At 41.0% G+C, this 23,405-nt stretch overlaps 1 protein-coding gene across 2 annotated transcripts in view; it reads left to right on the top strand.

The window, feature by feature from the left end:
- Positions 1-12,877, top strand: part of LOC137434800 (protein-glutamine gamma-glutamyltransferase K) — an 83,668-nt gene extending 70,791 nt beyond the window's left edge. For both annotated transcript variants that reach the window (XM_078785028.1, XM_078785029.1), the window contains exons 12-16: positions 2,619-2,772; positions 3,904-4,230; positions 5,158-5,318; positions 11,807-11,943; positions 12,210-12,877. In XM_078785028.1, the coding sequence (XP_078641154.1) occupies positions 2,619-2,772; positions 3,904-4,230; positions 5,158-5,318; positions 11,807-11,943; positions 12,210-12,348 (918 nt within the window). In that variant the 3' untranslated portion in view covers positions 12,349-12,877. The remainder of the gene's footprint in view (positions 1-2,618; positions 2,773-3,903; positions 4,231-5,157; positions 5,319-11,806; positions 11,944-12,209) is intronic.
- The last annotated feature ends 10,528 nt before the right edge of the window (positions 12,878-23,405 follow it).

The raw sequence follows: 23,405 nt of genomic DNA, 5'->3' as shown, positions 1-23,405 counted from the left end.
ATCAGAACACAAATACCAGACCATGTTTATTGTCCCCCGTCGCACCGCGGAGCGAAAGGGGGACTCTGGTTTTCCCCTCCGTCCGTCCGTCTGTCTGTCCGTCCGTCCATGCGTGCGTGCGTGCGTAAGCGAAGGACCGAATTCTAATTTTGTGTGTGGGTGCAACTAGGCATATGGAAGAACCCTGTTGAAAATTAGGTCGCCACGTCAAAATCCAACATGGCCGCCACCATGTATGTCTGAACATTGTGAGCGGAATATCCTGAAAAATAAGCGAAGTACTAACTTCTAATCTGGTGTGTGGGTGTATCTATGCATAAGTAAGAACCCTATTGAAAATTGGGTCGCCACGTCAAAATCCAAGATGGCCGCCGCCATGTATGTCTGAACCTTGTGAGCGGAATATCTTGAAAAATAAATGAACTACTAACTTCTAATCTGGTGTGTGGGTGTATCTATGCATAAGGAAGAACGCTATTGAAAATTGGGTCGCCACGTTAAAATCCAAGATGGCCGCCGCCATGTATGTCTGAACCTTCTGAGCGGAATATCCTGAAAAATAAATTGACTACTAACTTCTAATCTGGTGTGTGGGTGTATCTACGCATAAGGAAGAACGCTATTGAAAATTGGGTCGCCACGTCAAAATCCAAGATGGCCGCCACCATATATATGTCCGGCCGTCTGTCCGTGCATCCGTGCGTGCGCGCATCCGTGCGTGCGTGTGTGCGGACGTGCGTTCGTGCGTAAGCGAAGGACCGAATTCTAATTTGGTGTGTGGGTGCAACTAGGCATATGGAAGAACCCGATTGAAAATTAGGTCGCCACGTCAAAATCCAAGATGGCCGCCGCCATGTATGTCTGAACCTTGTGAGCGAAATATCTTGAAAAATAAACGAACTACTAACTTCTAATCTGGTGTGTGGGTGTATCTGTGCATAAGGAAGAACGCTATTGAAAATTGGGTCGCCACGTCAAAATCCAAGATGGCCGCCACCATATATATGTCCGGCCGTCTGTCCGTGCATCCGTGCGTGCGCGCATCCGTGCGTGCGTGTGTGCGGACGTGCGTTCGTGCGTAAGCGAAGGACCGAATTCTAATTTGGTGTGTGGGTGCAACTAGGCATATGGAAGAACCCGATTGAAAATTAGGTCGCCACGTCAAAATCCAAGATGGCCGCCGCCATGTATGTCTGAACCTTGTGAGCGAAATATCTTGAAAAATAAACGAACTACTAACTTCTAATCTGGTGTGTGGGTGTATCTGTGCATAAGGAAGAACGCTATTGAAAATTGGGTCGCCACGTCAAAATCCAAGATGGCCGCCACCATATATATGTCCGGCCGTCTGTCCGTGCATCCGTGCGTGCGCGCATCCGTGCGTGCGTGTGTGCGGACGTGCGTTCGTGCGTAAGCGAAGGACCGAATTCTAATTTGGTGTGTGGGTGCAACTAGGCATATGGAAGAACCCGATTGAAAATTAGGTCGCCACGTCAAAATCCAAGATGGCCGCCGCCATGTATGTCTGAACCTTGTGAGCGAAATATCTTGAAAAATAAACGAACTACTAACTTCTAATCTGGTGTGTGGGTGTATCTGTGCATAAGGAAGAACGATATTGAAAATTGGGTCGCCATGTCAAAATCCAAGATGGCTGCCGCCATGTATGTCTGAACCTTGTGAGCGGAATATCTTGAAAAATAAGCGAAGTACCAACTTCTAATCTGGTGTGTGGGTGTATCTAGGCATAAGGAAGAACGCTATTGAAAATTGGGTCGCCATGTCAAAATCCAAGATGGCCGCCACCATATATATGTCCGTCCGTCCGTGCATCCGTGCGTGTGTGCGGACGTGCGTGCGTTCGTAAGCGAAGGAGCGAATTCTAATTTGGTGTGTGGGTGCAACTAGGCATATGGAAGAACCCTATTGAAAATTAGGTCGGCATGTCAAAATCCAAGATGGCCGCCGCCATGTATGTCTGAATCTTGTGAGTGGAATATCTTGAAAAATAAGCGAAGTCCCAACTTCTTATCTGGTGTGTGGGTGTATCTTCACATAAGAAAGAACGCTATTGAAAATTGGGTCGCCACGTCAAAATCCAAGATTGCCACCGCCACGTATGTCTGACGCCATGTATGTCTGAATCTTGTGAGTGGAATATCTTGAAAAATAAGCGAAGTCCCTACTTCTTATCTGGTGTGTGGGTGTATCTTCACATAAGAAAGAACGCTATTGAAAATTGGGTCGCCACGTCAAAATCCAAGATGGCCACCGCCACGTATGTCTGACGCCATGTATGTCTGAACCTTGTGAGCAGAATATCTTGAAAAATAAGCGAAGTACCAACTTCTAATCTGGTGTGTGGGTGTATCTAGGCATAAGGAAGAAAGCTTTTGAAAATTGGGTCGCCACGTCAAAATCCAAGATGGCCGACTCCATGTATGTCTGAACCTTGTCAGCGAAATATCATATCATAGCATGTTTTTTAGGTCTTCCACTTTGTCAACTCACATCACTTCCCCGACGGGGGACCTAGGCGTAACGCTTGTTTGAAGTTGTCCTGTCTCAATCTTCCTCCATGACAAACCTTGTTATCCCGTTGTTGTGGTTGTTGGTAGGTAAACAGTGACAAGGTATATTGGCAGCTTGGTGCTGATGGGAGGTTCAAAGCCATCTGTGTGGATCGCAACGTGGTTGGTGTTAAGATCAGTACAAAGGCCGTCGGATCGGAGGAAAGAGAAGACATCACACATCAGTACAAGCACACTGAAGGTACCTAACCCTAACACTAACCATAACCCTAACAACCCTAACTAACCCTAACCCTAACCCTAACCCGAACAACCCTATTCCTAACCCTAACACTAATAAAATGGCTGCTTTTCTACTTGTATTAGAAACCGTCTCAGGTTCACCCAATCTGCCAAGACAAATCGCTGCAGTTTATCACGGAGAATGGAATTGCTTTCCTTGCTCACTTTCATCAGACAGGTGGCACAGAGGTAGCACTCTTACCTTTTAGTTGTCTCATCTAGGTTCCATTGCCATCCTCAATGTAGACTGTCAGACCTGGGCATTTCAGGCGGGGCGTTGCATCATAACATGCACTGTCCCTCAAATTAACTTGAAGCCGACATTGGTCATAGGTCAATGTTAAACATCCTACGATACCTTTCATGAAGATTAGGCAAATTGTTGCCATCATCAAACTTTGAGCACCAGTTCACTGGTAATTCCCTGTGTGTCACAAGAGGTGACCAACAGAGTTGGCGGCAGGAAGGGCATCCGGCCATAAAACATTGCTTCAAAAAGGGGACCACGGTGCCCAAAAAAGGCCAACCCCTGCTCTGTGGGGGAAAATGGCCTCCAAAGGTGGTTCTTTTTTGTTCCTCAAATTTTGCTCATGTCCTTGTATTATCCCTGGTTTCCTTCACCTTTAGGTTAATAATAATAATTATAATAATTATAATCTACATAATTAAGGTTTTGGCTGAAATCTGGATCTGCTGTGAATCTGGAGTCTAGATTTGAGGATGAATTTTAAGTTTCAAATCTGAACTGGATACTGTGTGTCATGCTTACCCTTATTACCTTACCCATTACCCATTACCTTACCCTTACTTGGGGACTGCAAGGCTAACCCCCGCTCTTGCAGGGAAAATGGCCTTAAAATACCTGTTGTTGTTGTTGTTGTTGTTGTTGTTGTATGCTTACCCTTATTAGATGAATGAAAGCAACTCATGTGGGTCATTTGTGTAGATATGCCAATGTACATTGCAGATGTTATGAACGTCTCCATGTAATTTGAAAACACCAAATAGTGTTTTTAATCGCTGCTCAGCCTCTTCCATTTCTCTGAGCACCAAGTTTAACACTAAACTGAACAATTTTTCCCCACCAAAGGTTCAGAGAAAGAACGCATCGCAGTGGAGATGGCATGTCGTCATGGCAGCAAGCCGGGTCTGTATGGCAGGCTCCTTGAGCGGGGAGTCGGAGAGCCCCTTGCAGATCCACGTCCACAGCCGGATGACGTCTGGTCAACGATCGCCGTGCAGGGAATCCCCGAGATGGGTCGAGACATCACGGTCGGATTACGTGTGGGCAGCACTAGTGAATCCGCCTGGCGTCACGTGACTCTGCACGTGCGCTGTGACGTCATGTACTACACCGGCGTCGTGCACGGCTGTGCGCACAAGGGATCTTTTACTGTGGAAGTCCCACCGAAGCAAGGTTCTTTTGGCACCTCAAGGCACCGTTTGTCTTCCACATTCACGCCGGCAGACATCCTCATGTCTTCTTCCTTTAAACTTTTTCTACCTTGTCTTGTCATTGAATGTCACCATCGATCATTGTCGCAAATGAAAGCAAACCTGATTAATTCAATTAGCAGTCACATGATAAACGTGTCCGGAATGTGACCATGTCGTTTTATGGACCTGCTCAACCTTGATCTCAGATACATTTTCAGCAATACCATGTAAAACACGTCGGTTTGCTCATCCTGCACAAAACTATCACCTTTCTCAACATAAGGCAAACAAATTCTCCTTCCATTAATTTGTTTCTTCACTCCTCTGCTCCTTTGTGTCAAGTTTTGCTTCAACTGTTCTTCTTGGGCTGCGGTAAATTAATTTAATATAAATATATACATTTCACATACATATGAAATACATATGTGTACACTCTCGTACATATTCCTCAAAACATACCTGAAGGTAGAACCGTGATTTGGAGGAACAATCCACAGCATTAAAAAGTAAGTCATTTCAATAATGAAAGCAAACAAAAACGACCATAGTTGAGAAAATACAGTCGGTCAGCCTCTTTTTTATCATTGGAACAGATGGGAAGTTTACGCTGCACCAGACACATTGCACTTCTCTTTGAGAGGTTGTCTCTAATCACCATGGCAGCCCCAGGTAGTGAGCCTTCAGCAAAAAAATAACATTAAATCTTGTAATAATTCAAGTGAAATATCAATGGACTGAGGAACTGAACTTTTCCCTTTTACTAAGTATTCTCATCTTAACAGCAAAAATCATTGCTCTTCCGGCCACTTAGCTCGTCTGACTCGGGATGTTTTTGGTAACCTGTCCATCAACACCTCCCACTCAGTCTGGCATGGATTCCAACTTTCCCCTTTGTTCTTCCTCACAGACATCACTACCTGGCTACAACTACCCTATTCGGCCTACGGCCCATTGCTGGTTACCCAGGCTGCGATGCTCCTCACGGTGACGGGCCGTGTGGGCGAAACGAACCAGCCAATCATGCAACAGAAGACATTTCGATTGCGGCTACCTCGGCTCAACCTCAAAGTGAGCAAGATATTGTTACGCTAATTAAACATACCATACATGATAAGAGTCATTGGAGGTTCGTGCACAATCAATCGGTTTGGATTTTCCCTAAAAAGGGATTTCCTTGTGAATCGTGAACAGAGCTGATATAATATATCCGGGGTGAAAAAATATCTTCCTGTTAAAAAGTGAAACAAAAGTGATGAGTTAAAAACGGTTAAAAAGTAAAAGGAAAATGATGAGTTCAAAACAGTTAAAAAGTGAAACAAAAGTGATGAGTTAAAAAAGGTTAAAAAGTAAAACAAAAGGGATGAGTTAAAAATAATAAAACGTGAAACAAAAGTGATGAGTTAAAAACGGTTAAAAAGTGAAAAGTGATGAGTTAAAAACAGTAAAAAGTAAAATGAAAGTGATGAGTTAAAAACAGTAAAAAAGTGAAACAAAAGTGATGAGTTTAAAAAGGTTAAAAAGTAAAACAAAAGTCATGAGTTAAAAATAATAAAACGTGAAACAAAAGTGATGAGTTAAAAACGGTTAAAAAGTAAAAGGAAAATGAGTTCAAAACAGTTAAAAAGTGCAACAAAAGTGATGAGTTAAAAAAGGTTAAAAAGTAAAACAAAAGGGATGAGTTAAAAATAATAAAACGTGAAACAAAAGTGATGAGTTAAAAACGGTTAAAAAGTAAAAGGAAAATGATGAGTTAAAAACAGTTAAAAAGTGAAACAAAAGTGATGAGTTAAAAAAGGTTAAAAAGTAAAACAAAAGTCATGAGTTAAAAATAATAAAACGTGAAACAAAAGTGATGAGTTAAAAACGGTTAAAAAGTAAAAGGAAAATGATGAGTTAAAAACAGTTAAAAAGTGAAACAAAAGTGATGAGTTAAAAAAGGTTAAAAAGTAAAAGGAAAATGATGAGTTAAAAACACTTAAAAAGTGAAACAAAAGTCATGAGTTAAAAAAGGTTAAAAAGTAAAACAAAAGTCATGAGTTAAAAATAATAAAACGTGAAACAAAAGTGATGAGTTAAAAATAATAAAACGTGAAACAAAAGTGATGAGTTAAAAATAATAAAACGTGAAACAAAAGTGATGAGTTAAAAATAATAAAACGTGAAACAAAAGTCATGAGTTAAAAATAATAAAACGTGAAACAAAAGTGATGAGTTAAAAATAATAAAACGTGAAACAAAAGTGATGAGTTAAAAATAATAAAACGTGAAACAAAAGTGATGAGTTAAAAACGGTTAAAAAGTGAAAAGTGATGAGTTAAAAACAGTAAAAAGTAAAATGAAAGTGATGAGTTAAAAACAGTAAAAAGTGACATGAAAATGAGTTAAAAACAGTTAAAAATGAAACAAAAGTGATGAGATAAAACGGTTAAAAAGTGAAAAGTGATGAGTTAAAAACAGTAAAAAGTAAAACGAAAGTGATGAGTTAAAAAGTGAAACAAAAGTGATGAGTTAAAAAAAGTTAAAAGTAAAATAAAAGTGATGAGTTAAAAATAATAAAACATGAAACAAAAGTGATGAGTTAAAAACGGTAAAAAGTAAAACGAAAATGAGTTAAAAACAGTTAAAAAGTGAAACAAAAGTGAGGACTTTAAAATGGTGAAAATGTAAAACGAAAATGAGTTTAAAACGGTTAAAAAGTGAAAACTGATGAGTTAAAAACAGTAAAAAGTAAAAGGAAAAGGAGTTAAAAACAGTTAAAAAGTGAAACAAAAGTGATGAGTTAAAAAAGGTTAAAAAGTGAAATAAAAGTGATGAGATAAAACAGTTAAAAAGTAAAACGAAAATGAGTTAAAAACAGTTAAAAAGTGAAACAAAAGTGATGAGTTAAAAAAGGCTAAAAAGTGAAATAAAAGTGATGAGTTAAAAACAGTAAAAAGTAAAAGGAAAATGAGTTAAAAACAGTTAAAAAGTGAAACAAAAGTGATGAGTTAAAAAAGGTTAAAAAGTGAAATAAAAGTGATGAGATAAAACAGTTAAAAAGTAAAACGAAAATGATGAGTTAAAAACAGTTTAAAATGAAACAAAAGTGATGAGTTAAAAACAGTTAAAAAGTAAAAGGAAAATGATGAGTTAAAAACAGTTAAAAAATGAAACAAAAGTGATGAGTGAAAAAAGGTTAAAAAGTGAAATAAAAGTGATGAGATAAAACAGTTAAAAAGTAAAAGGAAAATTATGAGTTAAAAACAGTTTAAAATGAAACAAAAGTGAGGACTTAAAAACGGTGAAAAAGTAAAACGAAAATGATGAGTTAAAAACAGTAAAGAGTAAAACAAAAGTGGTGAGAGAAAAACAGTTGAAAAGTAAAACGAAAATGATGAGTTAAAAGCAGTTAAAAAGTGGAACAAGAGTGATGGGTTCAAAATGGTTAAGTAAAACAGAAGTGATGAGTCAAAATGGTCAACAAGTAAAACAGAAGTGTTGAGGTCAAAACAATAAAAAAGTGAAACAAAAGTGATGACTTAAAAACGGTGAAAAAGTAAATCGAAAATGATGAGTTAAAAACGGTTAAAAAGTGAAAACTGATGAGTTAAAAACAGTAAAAAGTAAAAGGAAAATGAGTTAAAAACAGTTAAAAAGTGAAACAAAAGTGATGAGTTTAAAAAAGGTTAAAAGTGAAATATAAGTGATGAGATAAAACAGTTAAAAAGTAAAAGGAAAATTATGAGTTAAAAACAGTTAAAAAGTGAAACAAAAGTGATGAGTTAAAAAAAGGTTAAAAAGTAAAAGGAAAATGATGAGTTAAAAACAGTTAAAAAGTGAATCAAAAGTGATGAGTTAAAAACGGTTAAAAAGTGAAAAGTGATGAGTTAAAAACAGTAAAAAGGAAAACGAAAGTGATGAGTTAAAAACAGTAAAAAGTGACATGAAAATGATTTTAAAACAGTTAAAAATGAAACAAAAGTGATGAGATAAAACGCTTAAAAAGTGAAAAGTGATGAGTTAAAAACAGTAAAAAGTAAAACAAAGTGATGAGTTAAAACAGTTAAAAAGTGAAACAAATGTGATGAGTTAAAAAGGTTAAAAAATGAAATAAAAGTGATGAGATAAAACAGTTAAAAAGTAAAATGAAAATGAGTTAAAAACGGGTGAAAAGTGATGAGTTAAAAACAGTAAAAAGTGACATGAAAATGAGTTAAAAACAGTTTAAAAATGAAACAAAAGTGATGAGTTAATAACGGTTAAAAAGTGAAAAGTGATGAGTTAAAAACAGTAAAAACGTAAAATGAAAACGATGAGTTAAAAACAGTTAAAAAGTGAAACAAAAGTGATGAGTTTAAAAATGGTTAAAAAGTGAAATAAAAGTGATGAGATAAAACAGTTAAAAAGTAATATGAAAATGAGTTAAAAACGGTTAAAAAGTGAAAAGTGATGAGTTAAAAACAGTAAAGAGTAAAATTAAAGTGATGAGTTAAAAACAGTTAAAAAATGAAACAAAAGTGATGAGTGAAAAAAGGTTAAAAAGTGAAATAAAAGTGATGAGATAAAACAGTTAAAAAGTAAAAGGAAAATTATGAGTTAAAAACAGTTTAAAATGAAACAAAAGTGAGGACTTAAAAACGGTGAAAAAGTAAAACGAAAATGATGAGTTAAAAACAGTAAAGAGTAAAACAAAAGTGGTAAGAGAAAAACAGTTGAAAAGTAAAACGAAAATGATGAGTTAAAAGCAGTTAAAAAGTGGAACAAGAGTGATGGGTTCAAAATGGTTAAGTAAAACAGAAGTGATGAGTCAAAATGGTCAACAAGTAAAACAGAAGTGTTGAGGTCAAAACAATTAAAAAGTGAAACAAAAGTGATGACTTAAAAACGGTGAAAAAGTAAATCGAAAATGATGAGTTAAAAACGGTTAAAAAGTGAAAACTGATGAGTTAAAAACAGTAAAAAGTAAAAGGAAAATGAGTTAAAAACAGTTAAAAAGTGAAACAAAAGTGATGAGTTTAAAAAAGGTTAAAAGTGAAATATAAGTGATGAGATAAAACAGTTAAAAAGTAAAAGGAAAATTATGAGTTAAAAACAGTTAAAAAGTGAAACAAAAGTGATGAGTTAAAAAAAGGTTAAAAAGTAAAAGGAAAATGATGAGTTAAAAACAGTTAAAAAGTGAAACAAAAGTGATGAGTTAAAAACGGTTAAAAAGTGAAAAGTGATGAGTTAAAAACAGTAAAAAGGAAAACGAAAGTGATGAGTTAAAAACAGTAAAAAGTGACATGAAAATGATTTTAAAACAGTTAAAAATGAAACAAAAGTGATGAGATAAAACGCTTAAAAAGTGAAAAGTGATGAGTTAAAAACAGTAAAAAGTAAAACAAAGTGATGAGTTAAAACAGTTAAAAAGTGAAACAAATGTGATGAGTTAAAAAGGTTAAAAAATGAAATAAAAGTGATGAGATAAAACAGTTAAAAAGTAAAATGAAAATGAGTTAAAAACGGGTGAAAAGTGATGAGTTAAAAACAGTAAAAAGTGACATGAAAATGAGTTAAAAACAGTTTAAAAATGAAACAAAAGTGATGAGTTAATAACGGTTAAAAAGTGAAAAGTGATGAGTTAAAAACAGTAAAAACGTAAAATGAAAACGATGAGTTAAAAACAGTTAAAAAGTGAAACAAAAGTGATGAGTTTAAAAATGGTTAAAAAGTGAAATAAAAGTGATGAGATAAAACAGTTAAAAAGTAATATGAAAATGAGTTAAAAACGGTTAAAAAGTGAAAAGTGATGAGTTAAAAACAGTAAAGAGTAAAATTAAAGTGATGAGTTAAAAACAGTTAAAACGTGAAACAAAAGTGATGAGTTTAAAAAGGTTAAAAGTGAAATTAAAGTGATGAGATAAAACAGTTAAAAAGTAAAATGAAAATGAGTTAAAAACCATTACAGAGTGAAACAAAAGTGATGAGTTAAAAACGGCTAAAAAGTGAAAAGTAATGAGTTAAAAACAGTAAAAAGTAAAATGAAAATGAGTTTAAAACGGCTAAAAAGTGAAAAGTGATGAGTTAAAAACAGTAAAAAGTAAAATGAAAGTGATGAGTTAAAAACAGTTAAAAAGTGAAACAAAAGTGATGAGTTAAAAAAGGTTAAAAGTGAAATAAAAGTGATGAGTTAAAACAGTTAAAAGGTAAAATGAAAATGAGTTAAAAACCGTTAAAAAGTGAAACAAAAGTGATGAGTTAAAAACCGTTAAAAAGTGAAACAAAAGTGATGAGTTAAAAACAATTAAAAAGTAAAACGAAAATGATGAATTAAAAACAGTTAAAAAGTGAGTCGATGTGTATACAAAGTCGTATACAAAAATAAAGCATGCAAAGTCGAGGAGGCTCATGTAAGAGCTAACGCATAAAGGCAAATAGAAACACACATGAAACATATAATAAAGGGAGGGGGAGACAAGAGGGAAAGAGAGAGGGGAGCACAACAACAGTAGAGAACAGGGACATCGGGAGATCTGTGGAAGGGAGAGGGCTTGGGGAGGGAGGGGGGCGGGGGCATAAGGTATAAAACAAAGGCACACTACTAGGACATTTAGGAAAGAAAAACTGAATTTGAAAAGGGGGATTTGCGGTGTTTTAACGGGGCTAGAAAATATCAAGGTTTTGGATGGGGGAAGATAAGAGATGGTGGTGAACGGCTGTTTTAAAGACCTGGAGGGAGGAGTGGGATTGAAGGGAGTGGGGGAGTTTGTTCCAGAGGCGGGAGAAAAGAGGAATGAAGGAGTGAAGGTGAGCAGAGAGCCGAGATTTTGGCAGTTTCACTAGGAGGGGGTTGTTGCTGCTCGCCTGCGTTATGCAGATACCTGAGGGGGGTGGGGGGGGGGGGCGACAAAGCATGGACAAGCACCATCCTGACAAAGTGTTTGCAGGTTTTAGACGAGGGACACAAGTTTAAAAGCTCATTATTGAGATTGGACAGATGTTGTTATCTGTCTCTTCTGAGAATACACACACACACTTGTTCCGAGCTTTGTGGAATGATTTTCCTTCCAGGAAGACAATGCAAGTTGTTTTAAAGCAACGGCCTTACCAAAGGATTCAGAGATCCGAGAGCGGGAGGATGCGTAAGATAACTGAAGACGAGATGGGATTAATCTGAGCACAAGAGACCACAAGGTTCTGGAGAAGAATTTCCAGGCTGAATTCATATCAGGGGTGGTAGATATAGTAGACCAGTCCTAATGTGTAAAAATATATACCTGTGTATATATAAATATAGTTGTTTTTTTCAAACCGCGAATACGCGAGGCGCAAATGTAGAAGCAGGTCACATGTTATGAACCGCAAATATGTGGGGTCTGTAAATGTCGAGGTCCAACAATATGTGTGTGTGTGTGTGCGTGCGTGCGTGCGTGCGTGTGTGTGTGTGTGTGTGTGTGTGTGTGTGTGTGTGTGTGTGTGTGTGTGTGTGTGTGTATTTCCTCACCACTTGGAAAGGTCTTTGTCCTCCCTTCATAAAATGATTTAATGGTACCACATTTCACCTTTTGATCACCTTTCTGCAACTAATGCACTTCCAGGTTCTCGGTGAGCCTGTTGTGGGTCGTGACATCTTGATAGAAATCACTTTCCACAATCCTCTTCCTGAGGAGCTGTCTGATGTTGGGTTCCTCCTTGAAGCCACAGGAGCGCAGGAGAGTCGCCGCATGCAACAAAGGTCTGGTGAAAAGTCGATCTGTAAGCCCACAGGCTGCCATGCAGAGATCACATATATAATCATTGGTTTTTCAATATCCACCTCCACTCGTACACAAAGTCCTGAGTCACAATGCATCAGAAGGAATTGCACGGCTTACATTGACACCAGCCAACTTATGGGAAAGAAGGTGGAAGAGTGAGAGGTTGTGGTGTGCGTTCATAAAAGAAAGATTTTAAATCGTTGTTGAAAATCCGAGTGAAAACCACATTACTGTTCCACCCCAGATCCATCGCGGCAGGTGGCACCGTGCGGCTGCAAGAGCGGATCACTCCACGACGACGAGGGGTCCTCAAGGTCCTTGCGAGCCTCTACTGTTCCCGTCTGCACCTTGTTCATGGCGAGACAACCGCCATCGTACGCTGATCGTCTATAATTGTATCAGGTCTTTCCTTACTTTCCTCATATATGAAATTCAACCTCAACACCCCTTTCCATTCACATGTCTTTGGCACCTCTGCACCCCTTTCCATTCACATGTCTTTGGCACCTCTGCACCCCTTTCCATTCACATGTCTTTGGCACCTGTGCACCCCTTTCCATGTTTAAATCTGTAATAGTGCCAATATGTATACTTCATCAACTCTCTTAATCCATAATTGTCTCAATTGTGATTGTTGACATAATATTACTTAATTTTAAGAACAATGAGTGAAATTATAATCCATCCAAGATTATCACAAAGCCATACCGACCAACCGCAGAGGAATGTGAAGAGTTTTGAAACGGGCAGCCCGCAATGTGGTGAAGCACACGAAGACGAGCTTGATTACAGAAGTACCGGAGATATAAACCCTGAGGTTGGTCCGAGTTTGGTACGAATTACCTTTGGTGGAAACACTTCCAATCCTGTAATTGGCTTTTGAAATGTAATAAAGGTTCTGTGATCCCATTACGATACTTGTGTCAATTATCATGTTCATATGTGTGTAAATGGAGTCTTGAGGTCCGAAACCTCAAGACTATCTATGCCATAAACATCAAGAGTATTGCTTCACCATGGTCATTAAACATGCCAGATTTTTGGAGACCAGTTATCCTTTCTCAGAATTTTGGCTGAAGATTTAATGGTGCTCTTATTTGGTAAATCATAAACTGTTACTGAGCTTAATTTTTCGGATTCCACTCTGTTTTCATTCATTTCCATGTCTTATAAAACACACAAAAATTTATATATGTATATATAATACTAGCAGAAGTACCCGGCATTGCCGGGCGGGGGAGGGGAGGGGAGGGAAGGGGAACGGGGGGGAGGGGGGGGAACGGGGGGGGAGGGGAGGGGAGGGAAGGGGGGGAGGGGAGGGGAACGGGGGGGAGTGGAGGGGAGGGGAGGGGAACGGGGGGGAGGGGAGGGGAGGGGAGGGGAACGGGGGGGAGGGGAGGGGAGGGGAGGGGAACGGGGGGGAGGGGAGGGGAACGGGGGGGAGGGGAGGGGAGAAGAGGGGGAGGAGGGGGGAAGGGGAGAGGGGAGGAGGGGGGAAGGGGAGAGGGGAGAAGAGGGGGGGATGGGGTGGGTGAGGGATGGGAGGGGGGATGGGGTGGGTGAGGGATGGGAGGGGGGATGGGGTGGGTGAGGGATGGGAGGGGGGTAGGGGGGAGATGGGAGGGGGGAGGGGGAAGGGGGGATGGGGAGGGTGAGGGACGCCCTCCAGTACCGGCTTTGCCGGGCGGGGGAAGGGAGACCCGTACATTCCCAACCCGTACATTCGCCCTCTCGACTCAAGCTCACTCGGACAAAAGCCTCGCACAAATTACACCGTGAAGGCCCAATGGCCATGTCTATGCCACAAATCAAGTACGTGAGCGAGTCGGGCGCACTGAATTGAAAATATATAGAACGCTCATACTCCGTGAAAAGTGAAGCTACAATATTTTTGAAAAATTTCATTGGTTGCTAGGAGACGGCAGCATGTAAAAACCGTTTGAATATTTGCAATACAGTTTGATCCAGAGGTAAGTGGTATGGTCTTGCTGGTTGGTGGACACGATATGTGTAAGGGAAATTATTTTGGTGTCCTGTATCTGGTCGTGCTAGTTGGTGAACACGGTACATTTAAGGGAAATGATTTTCTGTCATTCTTCTGAGTGGTTGCTTCTCCTTCCCCGTATTTTTGTTCATTTTATTGTTTTTTCCACTCTCTTGAGTTGTGGGCCTTCCTTGAGTGGTATTACATTTATCATCATCATCATTGGAATGTCTGTTGTAAAGATATGGACATCAAGGCCGTATCTTGACGCAGAGAGCATCAAGCACCATCTTTTTATACCAGGCAACGACAACGGCAACGCACTAACGCAGACCTCGCTCGGCCCCGCCCACAGAAACCGCTCTCGGCCCCGCCCATAGCTGCCTCGCTCGGCCCCGCCCACAGCGATCTCGCCCGGGCCCGCCCACAGCGACCTCGCTCGGTCCCGCCCACAGCGACCTTGCTCGGTCCCTCCCACAGCGGCATCACTCCGCCCTACACGGCACTATCGATATATTATTCGTACAATGCCGGGTACTTCTGCTCGCTGAAAACAAATCTATGTGAAACATGCTAAATGCTAATCATGCAGAAGTACCCGGCAAAAACGCAATCGCTCTGAAATACGTGCGAACGCGTAAATGAGTTAATGGCGGCAACGAACATCACGTGATCGCTCTGAGCGAATCAGCGCGCTGCTCTGCTTCCGGTCAGATTCCGGTCATAATATTTCGCGCTGAGATAAAAATATGGTAAAAACATATTATGAAATAAATTTTTAGGTCAGCCATGTTCGTCCCAGGCTCAATGGCCATGTCTGTGCCAAATATCAAGTACGTGAGCCTCCGTTTAGGAGTCTATCGGTAACATTACACACACACACACACACACACACACACAAACTGTTATATATATATATATATATATATATATATATATATATATATATATATATATATATATATATATATATATATATATATATATATAACTGTAAGAAATAGTAGAAACTCCAAAGTACGAGCAGGGCGTCTCATTTGTATTGAATAAATAATCGTTAGATTAAATAAGACGCGGACGTAGCTTCAGGACGTCGATCTTTAATTGTCGACAAGCTTTCGACCAACAAAGGTCTTCTTCTGAGTCAGCCCCAAGTTCAACGGAAGTATTTCCGTTGAACTTGGGGCTGACTCAGAAGAAGACCTTTGTTGGTCGAAAGCTTGTCGACAATTAAAGATCGACGTCCTGAAGCTACGTCCGCGTCTTATTTAATCTAACGATTATATATATATATATATATATATATATATATATATATATATATATATATATATATATATATATATATATATATATATATATATATATTGTTGTGGATATGAGAATGGTGTTTTTTTTATTGTGTTTTTTTATTGTATAAGTACATTGTAAAAATATCGCCCTCCTTCCTCCAGTTGTGTATAAAGGTCAAAGTGCATCCCGTAATTAGGTCATAAACAATCACGGTTAGCCAATCATAGATTTCCTCCTTGTTGGTAGTTATTTCCCTATTCTGTGTATTAGGCTAAGGATTTGTCTTCCATTAATTAATACTCCATTGCACCGAATTCAGACAAGGTAGATTCCCTGCACATCCCCCTTTCCTCAATTGCCAACTGCATTGAGCGGTTCGCTGAATTCTGCTGCAGCTGTGGGTTGTTGTTTTCGCTCCAAGACTCCATGAGCCATGAGGTCGTCTCGGAGCCAAAGGTGGGAGGAGTCGGCCCAGCGCCGGGGACAAGGCGTGGTCTAGCCAACGCCCCCTCTAAGGGCGGGGTCGGTGAGCCCTCGCGACCAATCAGGGCCGAGGCGAGCTCACCGATGGGCGTGTCCTAGCGGCCGGCGGTTGGATCACCGGGGGGGGCGATATAAAGTGCGTGCGCATGCATCAGAACGGTGGTTGTCGGTGGTGAGGAGTTGGTTGGTGGTTGGTGGCTGAAAAGTACAGTTGTTGTTGAAGGAGGAAGGGTTGATGAAGAAAGAGAGTGGTGTTGGAAGAGGACGAGTTGAGTGTGGCGTTAAGTGGCATTAAAGTGGAGCTGAAGAGCCCGGAGTCCAGCACGAAGCGCCCATCCGCTCGCGGTGAACAATACGCGCCGCTGCACATGAAGGCTTTCCCGCCAAGAACGCGAGTCGACTCCTGGAGCGGGACCTCGATGCCTGCAGTGGCCTGGGCCTTCCCATTCCTCCTTCCAGCCAATCCACTCTGCAATTCCCCGTGTGAGTCCGTCTTTGTTTGTTCTGTCCAGGGTATTAATTAAGCCTGTTTAGATAAGCTAGCAATTTTCACTGTGTCTTCTTGATTTGTTCTGTAAATTCTTTTATTATCTTTCCTTCTTCCTTGGTTTCTTTGGTCCTGTAAATAGTAATAAATTATAATCGTATTTAAAACCTTTTTTTTGTCTTCTTCTTCTTCTTCTTCTTCTTCTTCACATCCGCGTCGTCTTTGTCTTTTCCAAATTGAATATCTGTGGCACGATTTTGGCCAACGTTCAGGAATCGGGTTAGTCGGGGTAACTGTTCGGGCCGCGGCGCCATCCGCTCGGCAAATTAACATATTATCCGCGGTCCGTAACAATATATATATATATATATATATATATATATATACTGAACATCAAAATATACTTATCACTTTAATTTTTTGAAATGTGCAGCTTTACAAACACGTTTCTTATGTTGTAATGGCTGATTATGTCACGGGAACTTCACTTTATTCACCGGGTTGATCAATAATGGCATGCTTGAGTGGTTCTGTATAGGGATCTTTCCCTTTAAATAATGACCCTCATAATGAAATCCTTCAGTTCTCATGGATAGACATTCATTTACTGCTCTCTATAGTCACTCTAGGTCTGGAGGCTTCTGACAGGGAAAACAACAACAAAATTCAGATGCCACGCCTGACATCTGAACAACGTTTAAGGGCAATTGGGATGCTTGAGGCTGGTGTAAGCCAGCGAACAATTGCCCAACGTCTTGCTTACAGCCTGCAATTTCCAACCTGGCCAGGTGTTACGGTGAAACTGGAACTGTGAATGATGGTCCACAAAGAGGAAGACCACGGGTAACTACCTTGCAGGAGGAGTCAGACAGACTTCCCCAGGACCGCATCAGACGCCTGGTACAGAGCAGGCGTCGGAGGTGTACAGCCTGCATCACAGCTCAGGGAGGACACACACGATATTGAGGACTGCTGTCATTCTGTCCTTCACTGTAAGGAGTGTTGTGTTCATTCCTGTGTCATTTTGTTTTGACTGTATTCAGGTGCGTGCCTTTGTGTTGCAGTGCTGTGACTTTTGTTGCACCACCCCTTGTGATGTTCATGCTTTTTGCTTTTTTTGTGATTGAGGCAACCTCTTGTTTATTGACATGTGGTTGGTAAAGATAGCTGAACTTTACCTGTGTTCAAATATTTTTCATTTTTGCATGGAGGATTTCAATGAGTGTCCTAAAGATTTGATAAGTTTCTTTTGATGTTGAGTATATATACACATTGTGCCTTTAGAAAAGTCGACACCCCGTTTCAAATGTTCACCTTTTGTTGCCTTATTGCCTGGAATTAAAATGCAATGAACAAATCGGACTTTTCCACCTTTATTTGCACATCGTAACCCACAACTTCCAAGTGAAAAATAAATTCTACAAATTTCAGAAAATTAATTAAAAATACAAAACTAGAATATCTTGGTTGGATAAGTGTCCACCCTCCTTATAATAACAATTGTAAATTAGCTCAGGTGTAACCAATCACCTTCAAAATCATAAACACCAAGTTAATTGGTCTCCACCTGTGTTAAATTGTAGTGATTCTGATTATTTCAGAATAAAAGCAGCTGTGCCTGCAGGTTTCCTCTGCTGGGTAGTGCATTTCACATCAAAGACTAAATCATGACCACCAAGGAGCCTTCAAAAGACCTCCGGGAGAAAGTTATGGAAAGACACAGATCAGCAGATGGGTGTAAATTATTTCAAAGGCCTTAAATATCCCTTGCAGCACAGTCACGACAATCATTAAGAAGTGGAAGTTGTATGGTATCACCAAGACCCAGCCTAGATCAGGCCTCCCTCCAAACTGGATGACCAAGCAAGAAGGAGACTGAATAGAGAGGCCAATGGCAAGAAGGAAGCCATTACTCAAAAAATCCCACCTTGAGTCCCGTTTGAGGAATGCAAAAAAACACTGGAGATTCTGAAGCGATGTGGCAAAGAGTGTTGTGGTCTGACTGACGTTTTGGCCGAAATGGAAAACATTACGTTTGGCACAAACCCAACACAGCACATCGCCCAAAGAACACCGTCCCTACTGTGAAGCATGGCGGTGGCAGCATCATGTTTTGGGGATGTTTCTCATCAGCAGGGACTGTGGCACTTGTCGGGATAGAAAGGAAAATGTATGGAGCAAAATACAGAAACTTCCGAGAGGAAAACCTGCTGCTCTCTGCAAGAAAGCTGAAATTGGGACGGAAGTTCACCTTTCAGCATGACAATGACCCGAAGCACACGGCCAGACTACACAGGAGTGGCTAAGGAACAAAAAGTAAATGTCCTTGAGTGGGCCAGGCAGAGCCCCGACCTAAATCCAATCAAACACATGTGGCATGACTTTCATGCTCATAGGGGGGGGCTTACTCATAACCATTTACGTCATGCTCTCGTATTTTTTATTTGTATACAATGTCGAGGATCTTGAAGGAACCAGAACAGAGTACAAACGGGACAGTAAAATGAGAGGAGAGGAGGGGCTGGATGACACACGAACAGCAGGATTGAGGGACAAAGCAGAGGGAGACTTGGAGAAATAAGGGATGTGGGGAAGAATGAGGGCTCGGGGAAGATAGAGGGGTTGAACAAGATGGATACTGTTACGGCCACAAACTCTCAGGAAGGAAAAACTGGAAACTTGGAAAGAGTTTGGCTTGGGGAGCATTAATAAGGTAAAAACTCTCATGGTTGTTGATGGGGGATGTTATTTAATTCCCTGCATGATAAGTTATTCCAGATAACTAAAGATGCCAGATGAAGTCTTGAAGGCCTGGAAGGAAAAATGAGATTGAAGAGACCAAGGAAGTTGGTTCCACAGGAAGGAAAAAGAGAAGGTGACAAGTGGATGTGTGCGTGATTCTGGATTTTGGGAGAGGGGGGGGGGGGGGGCGGGTTAGTGACAGAGCATGGAAAGAGCTTAGGGTAAAAGACCAGAAAGGAGGCAGTAGAACACAGAGAGACCACCGACCTGTCTGCGGTGTGAAAGTGATAAGCCCATAGACTCGAGTCGGCTTCATCACGTGAGATTCCAATGATCTTCAGGCCTTGGTTTCCATGGCATCAAGCTGACCAAGGTGTGAGGCAAGGGCACCAGACAAGAGGGGAGAGAAGTATTCCAACAAGCTGTGGATGAAAGCCTTGTAGATGGATAAAAATTCAGGTGTGCCAAGGAAAGACTTTGCACGATTGAGGATTCCCTGTCGGTGACTGGCTTTGGAGACCAACTTAGAAACGTAGTTTCTTAGAAACGTTTTCATCATGGCTGGTAGTGATACCCAAACGTTTGAGTGACTTCAATTTCTTCAAGAGGAGTGTTAAGAAAGTAGATGGTAGGGTTCATCCTTGGTTTTTTTCAAAGAGAAAGAGTGAGAGTGTGAGATTTGTCAGGATTGAAAGACATATTCCAAGTGTTTGACCAGTTTGCGGAGAGTCCAATTCCAATTCTACCAAGGTCTGCGGAGAGTGAAGAGGCTGCTGCATGCCTATCTGAAGGATGAGAGATGATGCAGCAGAAGGTGAAGTCATCAACAAAGATAATAGGAATTCCCAGAGAGCCAGAGAGATCGTTGATGAAGATTAGGCTTGGGACTTGGCCTACAACACTGCCTTTTGGCCCTGCAGCAAGAAGGATAGGAGATGAGAGGTTCTTGTTGAGATCTACATGGCTATGAGGGTAGAGGAAGTCAGTACATCATGTGTGGAGGTGGCCTTAGAGGCTACAGGCAGAAAGTTTGGAGAGTAAGGCAGAATGCCAGACTTTATGAAGTGCTCGAGATATCATATCTGATATTGAGAGCTTCCATACATTGGTGGTAGAGCAAAAGCAGCAGGCCCAGGGTAGAGTGTCCTTGTCTGAATCCGAAATGATGATCTGAGATGAGGCTGTTAGAGAAAAGGATGTGATGTAAACTGCGATAAAGGGTTTCATGAGCTTGCTATTGATTGAAAATAAGCTGATAGGTCTGTAGTTAAGCAACATAAATGGGTTTTAACACTGTAACCACGTACACTCTGCTCTTGTAGTTGCTTTCATGGTAACCATATACGCTGTGCTCTCACAGTTGATATTCTGATATTATGTCGGCCACTTTGTCCTCATCCCACTCGCATCGATTAATCCAATTGAGGAGTCCAAGTTACAGAATAACAAGGGGAAAAAGACATAAAATGGCATAGCCCCGGTGGATTTTGTAATTTTGCTGTACGGAGTTAAAGGGCGAGCCCATATTTACGAGATTATACTTTATATTACTTTGGTGGATTACAAAACAAAATCTGCTGCATATGTATACTCATATATTTTCTTTGTGCCAAGTTTGAACAAAATCAGTCCATGCATGTCCACGAGTCGGCCATCTTGTATCTGATCTAAAAAAAAAAAATGACGTGCATATGTAAGCCATCATGCATTATCAGTTTGCCAGGTAAATGCATGTCGGTAAATGCATGTCCGAGAAATGGTTGAGGGCGTGTTCAATATCGGTTTTTTTACAACTAAAATGGCCGCCAGTCTACCATTCGGCCATCTTTGATCAGATCGCAAAATAAAGTGAAGTCCACGTATATGCCGTCATGTCTTGTGCTTGTGCCAAGTTTGAACAAAATCGGACGATGCATGTTCAACAAATGGTTGGGGACACGTTTACGTAACCAAATTGCTGCCAGTCAGCCATTTTGGATCTAATCTCGAAAACAAACGACGTGCATATGTAAGTCATCATTCATTATCTGTGTGCCAAGTTTGAACAAGATTGGTAAATGCATGTCAGAGAAATGGTTGAGGACGTGTTCAATATCGGTTTTTTTACAACTAAAATGGCCGCCTGTCAGCCATCTTTGATCGCATCGCAAAACAAAATGATGTGCATATTTATATCATCATGTATTGTCTTTGTGCCAAGTGTGAATAAAATCGGTCGATACATGTCCAAGATGTGACGGACGCACTCACGGACGAGACCCAATCCATGAGCCCCTGTTTCGAACTAGATCCAACGGGGGCTAATAATAATTGGCAGGTGCAGCACTGTAGTCTGCGTCGTCATTTAATATTGTCTGTTGAAATTTAAACGTGTTACCTGAAGCATTAAAACTCACCAAAATGTAGTGTGACTGCAAGGTGAGTGTACATGATGCTCGGTTGATGTGCTTGATATGTATGATGCCACAATGATTTTTATGTCACCTGATTGATGTCCACGACGCCAGGTTGAGGCCTAGCACATTGCTTTGATGTCTATGTCGTTTCCTTAATGTCAATGACGTTAAGTTGATATGTATTGTTACGTTGGAGGGGGTACAAATTAGGTAGCATGTTAAGTTATTCCGGGGCTGATCTTGCGGGCTGATCTAGCGAAGAAACAAATCAGTGACAATCATCTTATCAGCAGGGATGCAATCCGAAAGTTGAATGTTCGCTGGGGAGGCGGAGGGGGGGGGTGAGGGGGGGGGAGGGAGGAGGGAAGGTGGCGGGAGAAGACAGACTCACAATGCCAAGGTAATACACCTTGGAGTTACCCTGGACTGCACCCTCAGCTACAAAGAGCATGTTTTCAAGACAAAGGTGAACGGAGGAGCCAGAAACAACATCTTGAGGAAATTGACCAACTCTAAAAGGGGAAACAGACTCTGGGACCACACAAAGTACTGCATTTTCATGCTATTTAGCAGCAGAATATCCGTGTTCAGTATGGAGCCATTCCTCTCATGCCAAGACGATGACGTGCCGCTCATGCAAATTCCTTTCATGCCAAGAAGATGACGTGCCTCATGCAAATTCCTTTTTTCTTTTCTTTTTTTTGTATACAAGACCGAGGCTCGTGAAAGAGCTAACATTAATCACACAAAAAGTCAAACCGACACATAAAACACAAAAGGGGAGCGGTAGACAAGATGGGGAGAGAGGGGGAAGGACACAAACACAACATTTGAGAGCAGGGACATCGAGAGATCTGTGGGAGGGAGAGGGCTTTGGGGGAGGTGGGAGAGGTATAAAACATATGGACACTGCAAGGACTTCCAGGAAAGAAGTTGGAATTTCAAAAAAGTGTATCTGGGGTGAGCTCTATGGAATACTGCTCTCCCCTCTGGTCTGGTGCTCCTGCCTCACACCTAGCCCGTCTTCACGCTGTTGAAACCAAAGCGTTCAGAATCATTGGAATCTCCCGCGATGAAGCTAACTCCAAGGGCCTTTCACTCACTCACCGCAGGCAGGTTGGTGGTCCTTCCGTCTTCTACCGACTCCTCTCTGGCCTTGCCCCCCCAGCTCTCTCTGGGCTCTGTCCCCCAAATATTCCTACAGGTCGCACAAGATCTGCCTGCAACCCTCTTATGGTTAAACTGCCAAAATCAAGACTTTCTGCTCACCTTCACTCCTTCATTCCTCTTTTCTCCCGCCTCTGGAACAAACTCCCTTACTCTCTTCAATCCCACTCCACCCTCCAGGTCTTTAAAACAGCTGTTCACCACCATCTCTTATCCTCCCCCATCCAAAACCTTGATCTTTTCTACCCCCGCTAATTTCGGTCCCCTTGTGTTTTATACTTCTCCCACCCCCCCCCCCCTTTCCACGCCTCCTGCCCCCAAGCCTTCTCCCTCCCACACTTCTCCCTGCTCTTAAATGTTGTGGTTGTGTGCTTCCCTTCTCTCCCCATCTTGTCTTCCGCTCCCTCTTTTTGTATATTTTGTTTGTCTGGTTGATTTGTTTGTGAAATAAATGTTAGCTCTTTCACGAGCCTCGATTCAGTATACAAAAAAAATAAAAAAAATTAGCGGCTATCTGGGGTGAAATGCAGTTTTCTGGCTAAGTGCAGGCTCCGTTCTGTTATCTCAGACAAGGTCCAGATAACTTCATACCCCACCTCTTCTTCTCCTCTGAGACCTGCCTACTCGTATTCTTCAAGCTACACCCTGTTAAATGATGGGGTACATCTGGACATTGGCGTCGGCTTGTCTGGGAATTACAATGACCTTCCTTCACTTTGTTTGATTAGTTCAGCTACGACAACATTCTGGTGGCTGCAAGAAAAGAAACAGCTTGAAGAGACGCCTTCTCGTCTGACCTATGGTGACCATGTAATACCTTTCTGCTCTTCCTCCTAGACATCAAATAAACCACACGACTATTTAGACAGAATTCTCCGAGGGCAGAGA

The sequence above is a fragment of the Myxine glutinosa genome, chromosome 9, assembly GCF_964187855.1.
Source record: "Myxine glutinosa chromosome 9, kmMyxGlut1.1, whole genome shotgun sequence".
In the NCBI taxonomy this organism is placed as follows: Eukaryota; Metazoa; Chordata; class Myxini; order Myxiniformes; family Myxinidae; genus Myxine; species Myxine glutinosa.
This window is presented reverse-complemented; position numbering and strand designations above follow the sequence as displayed.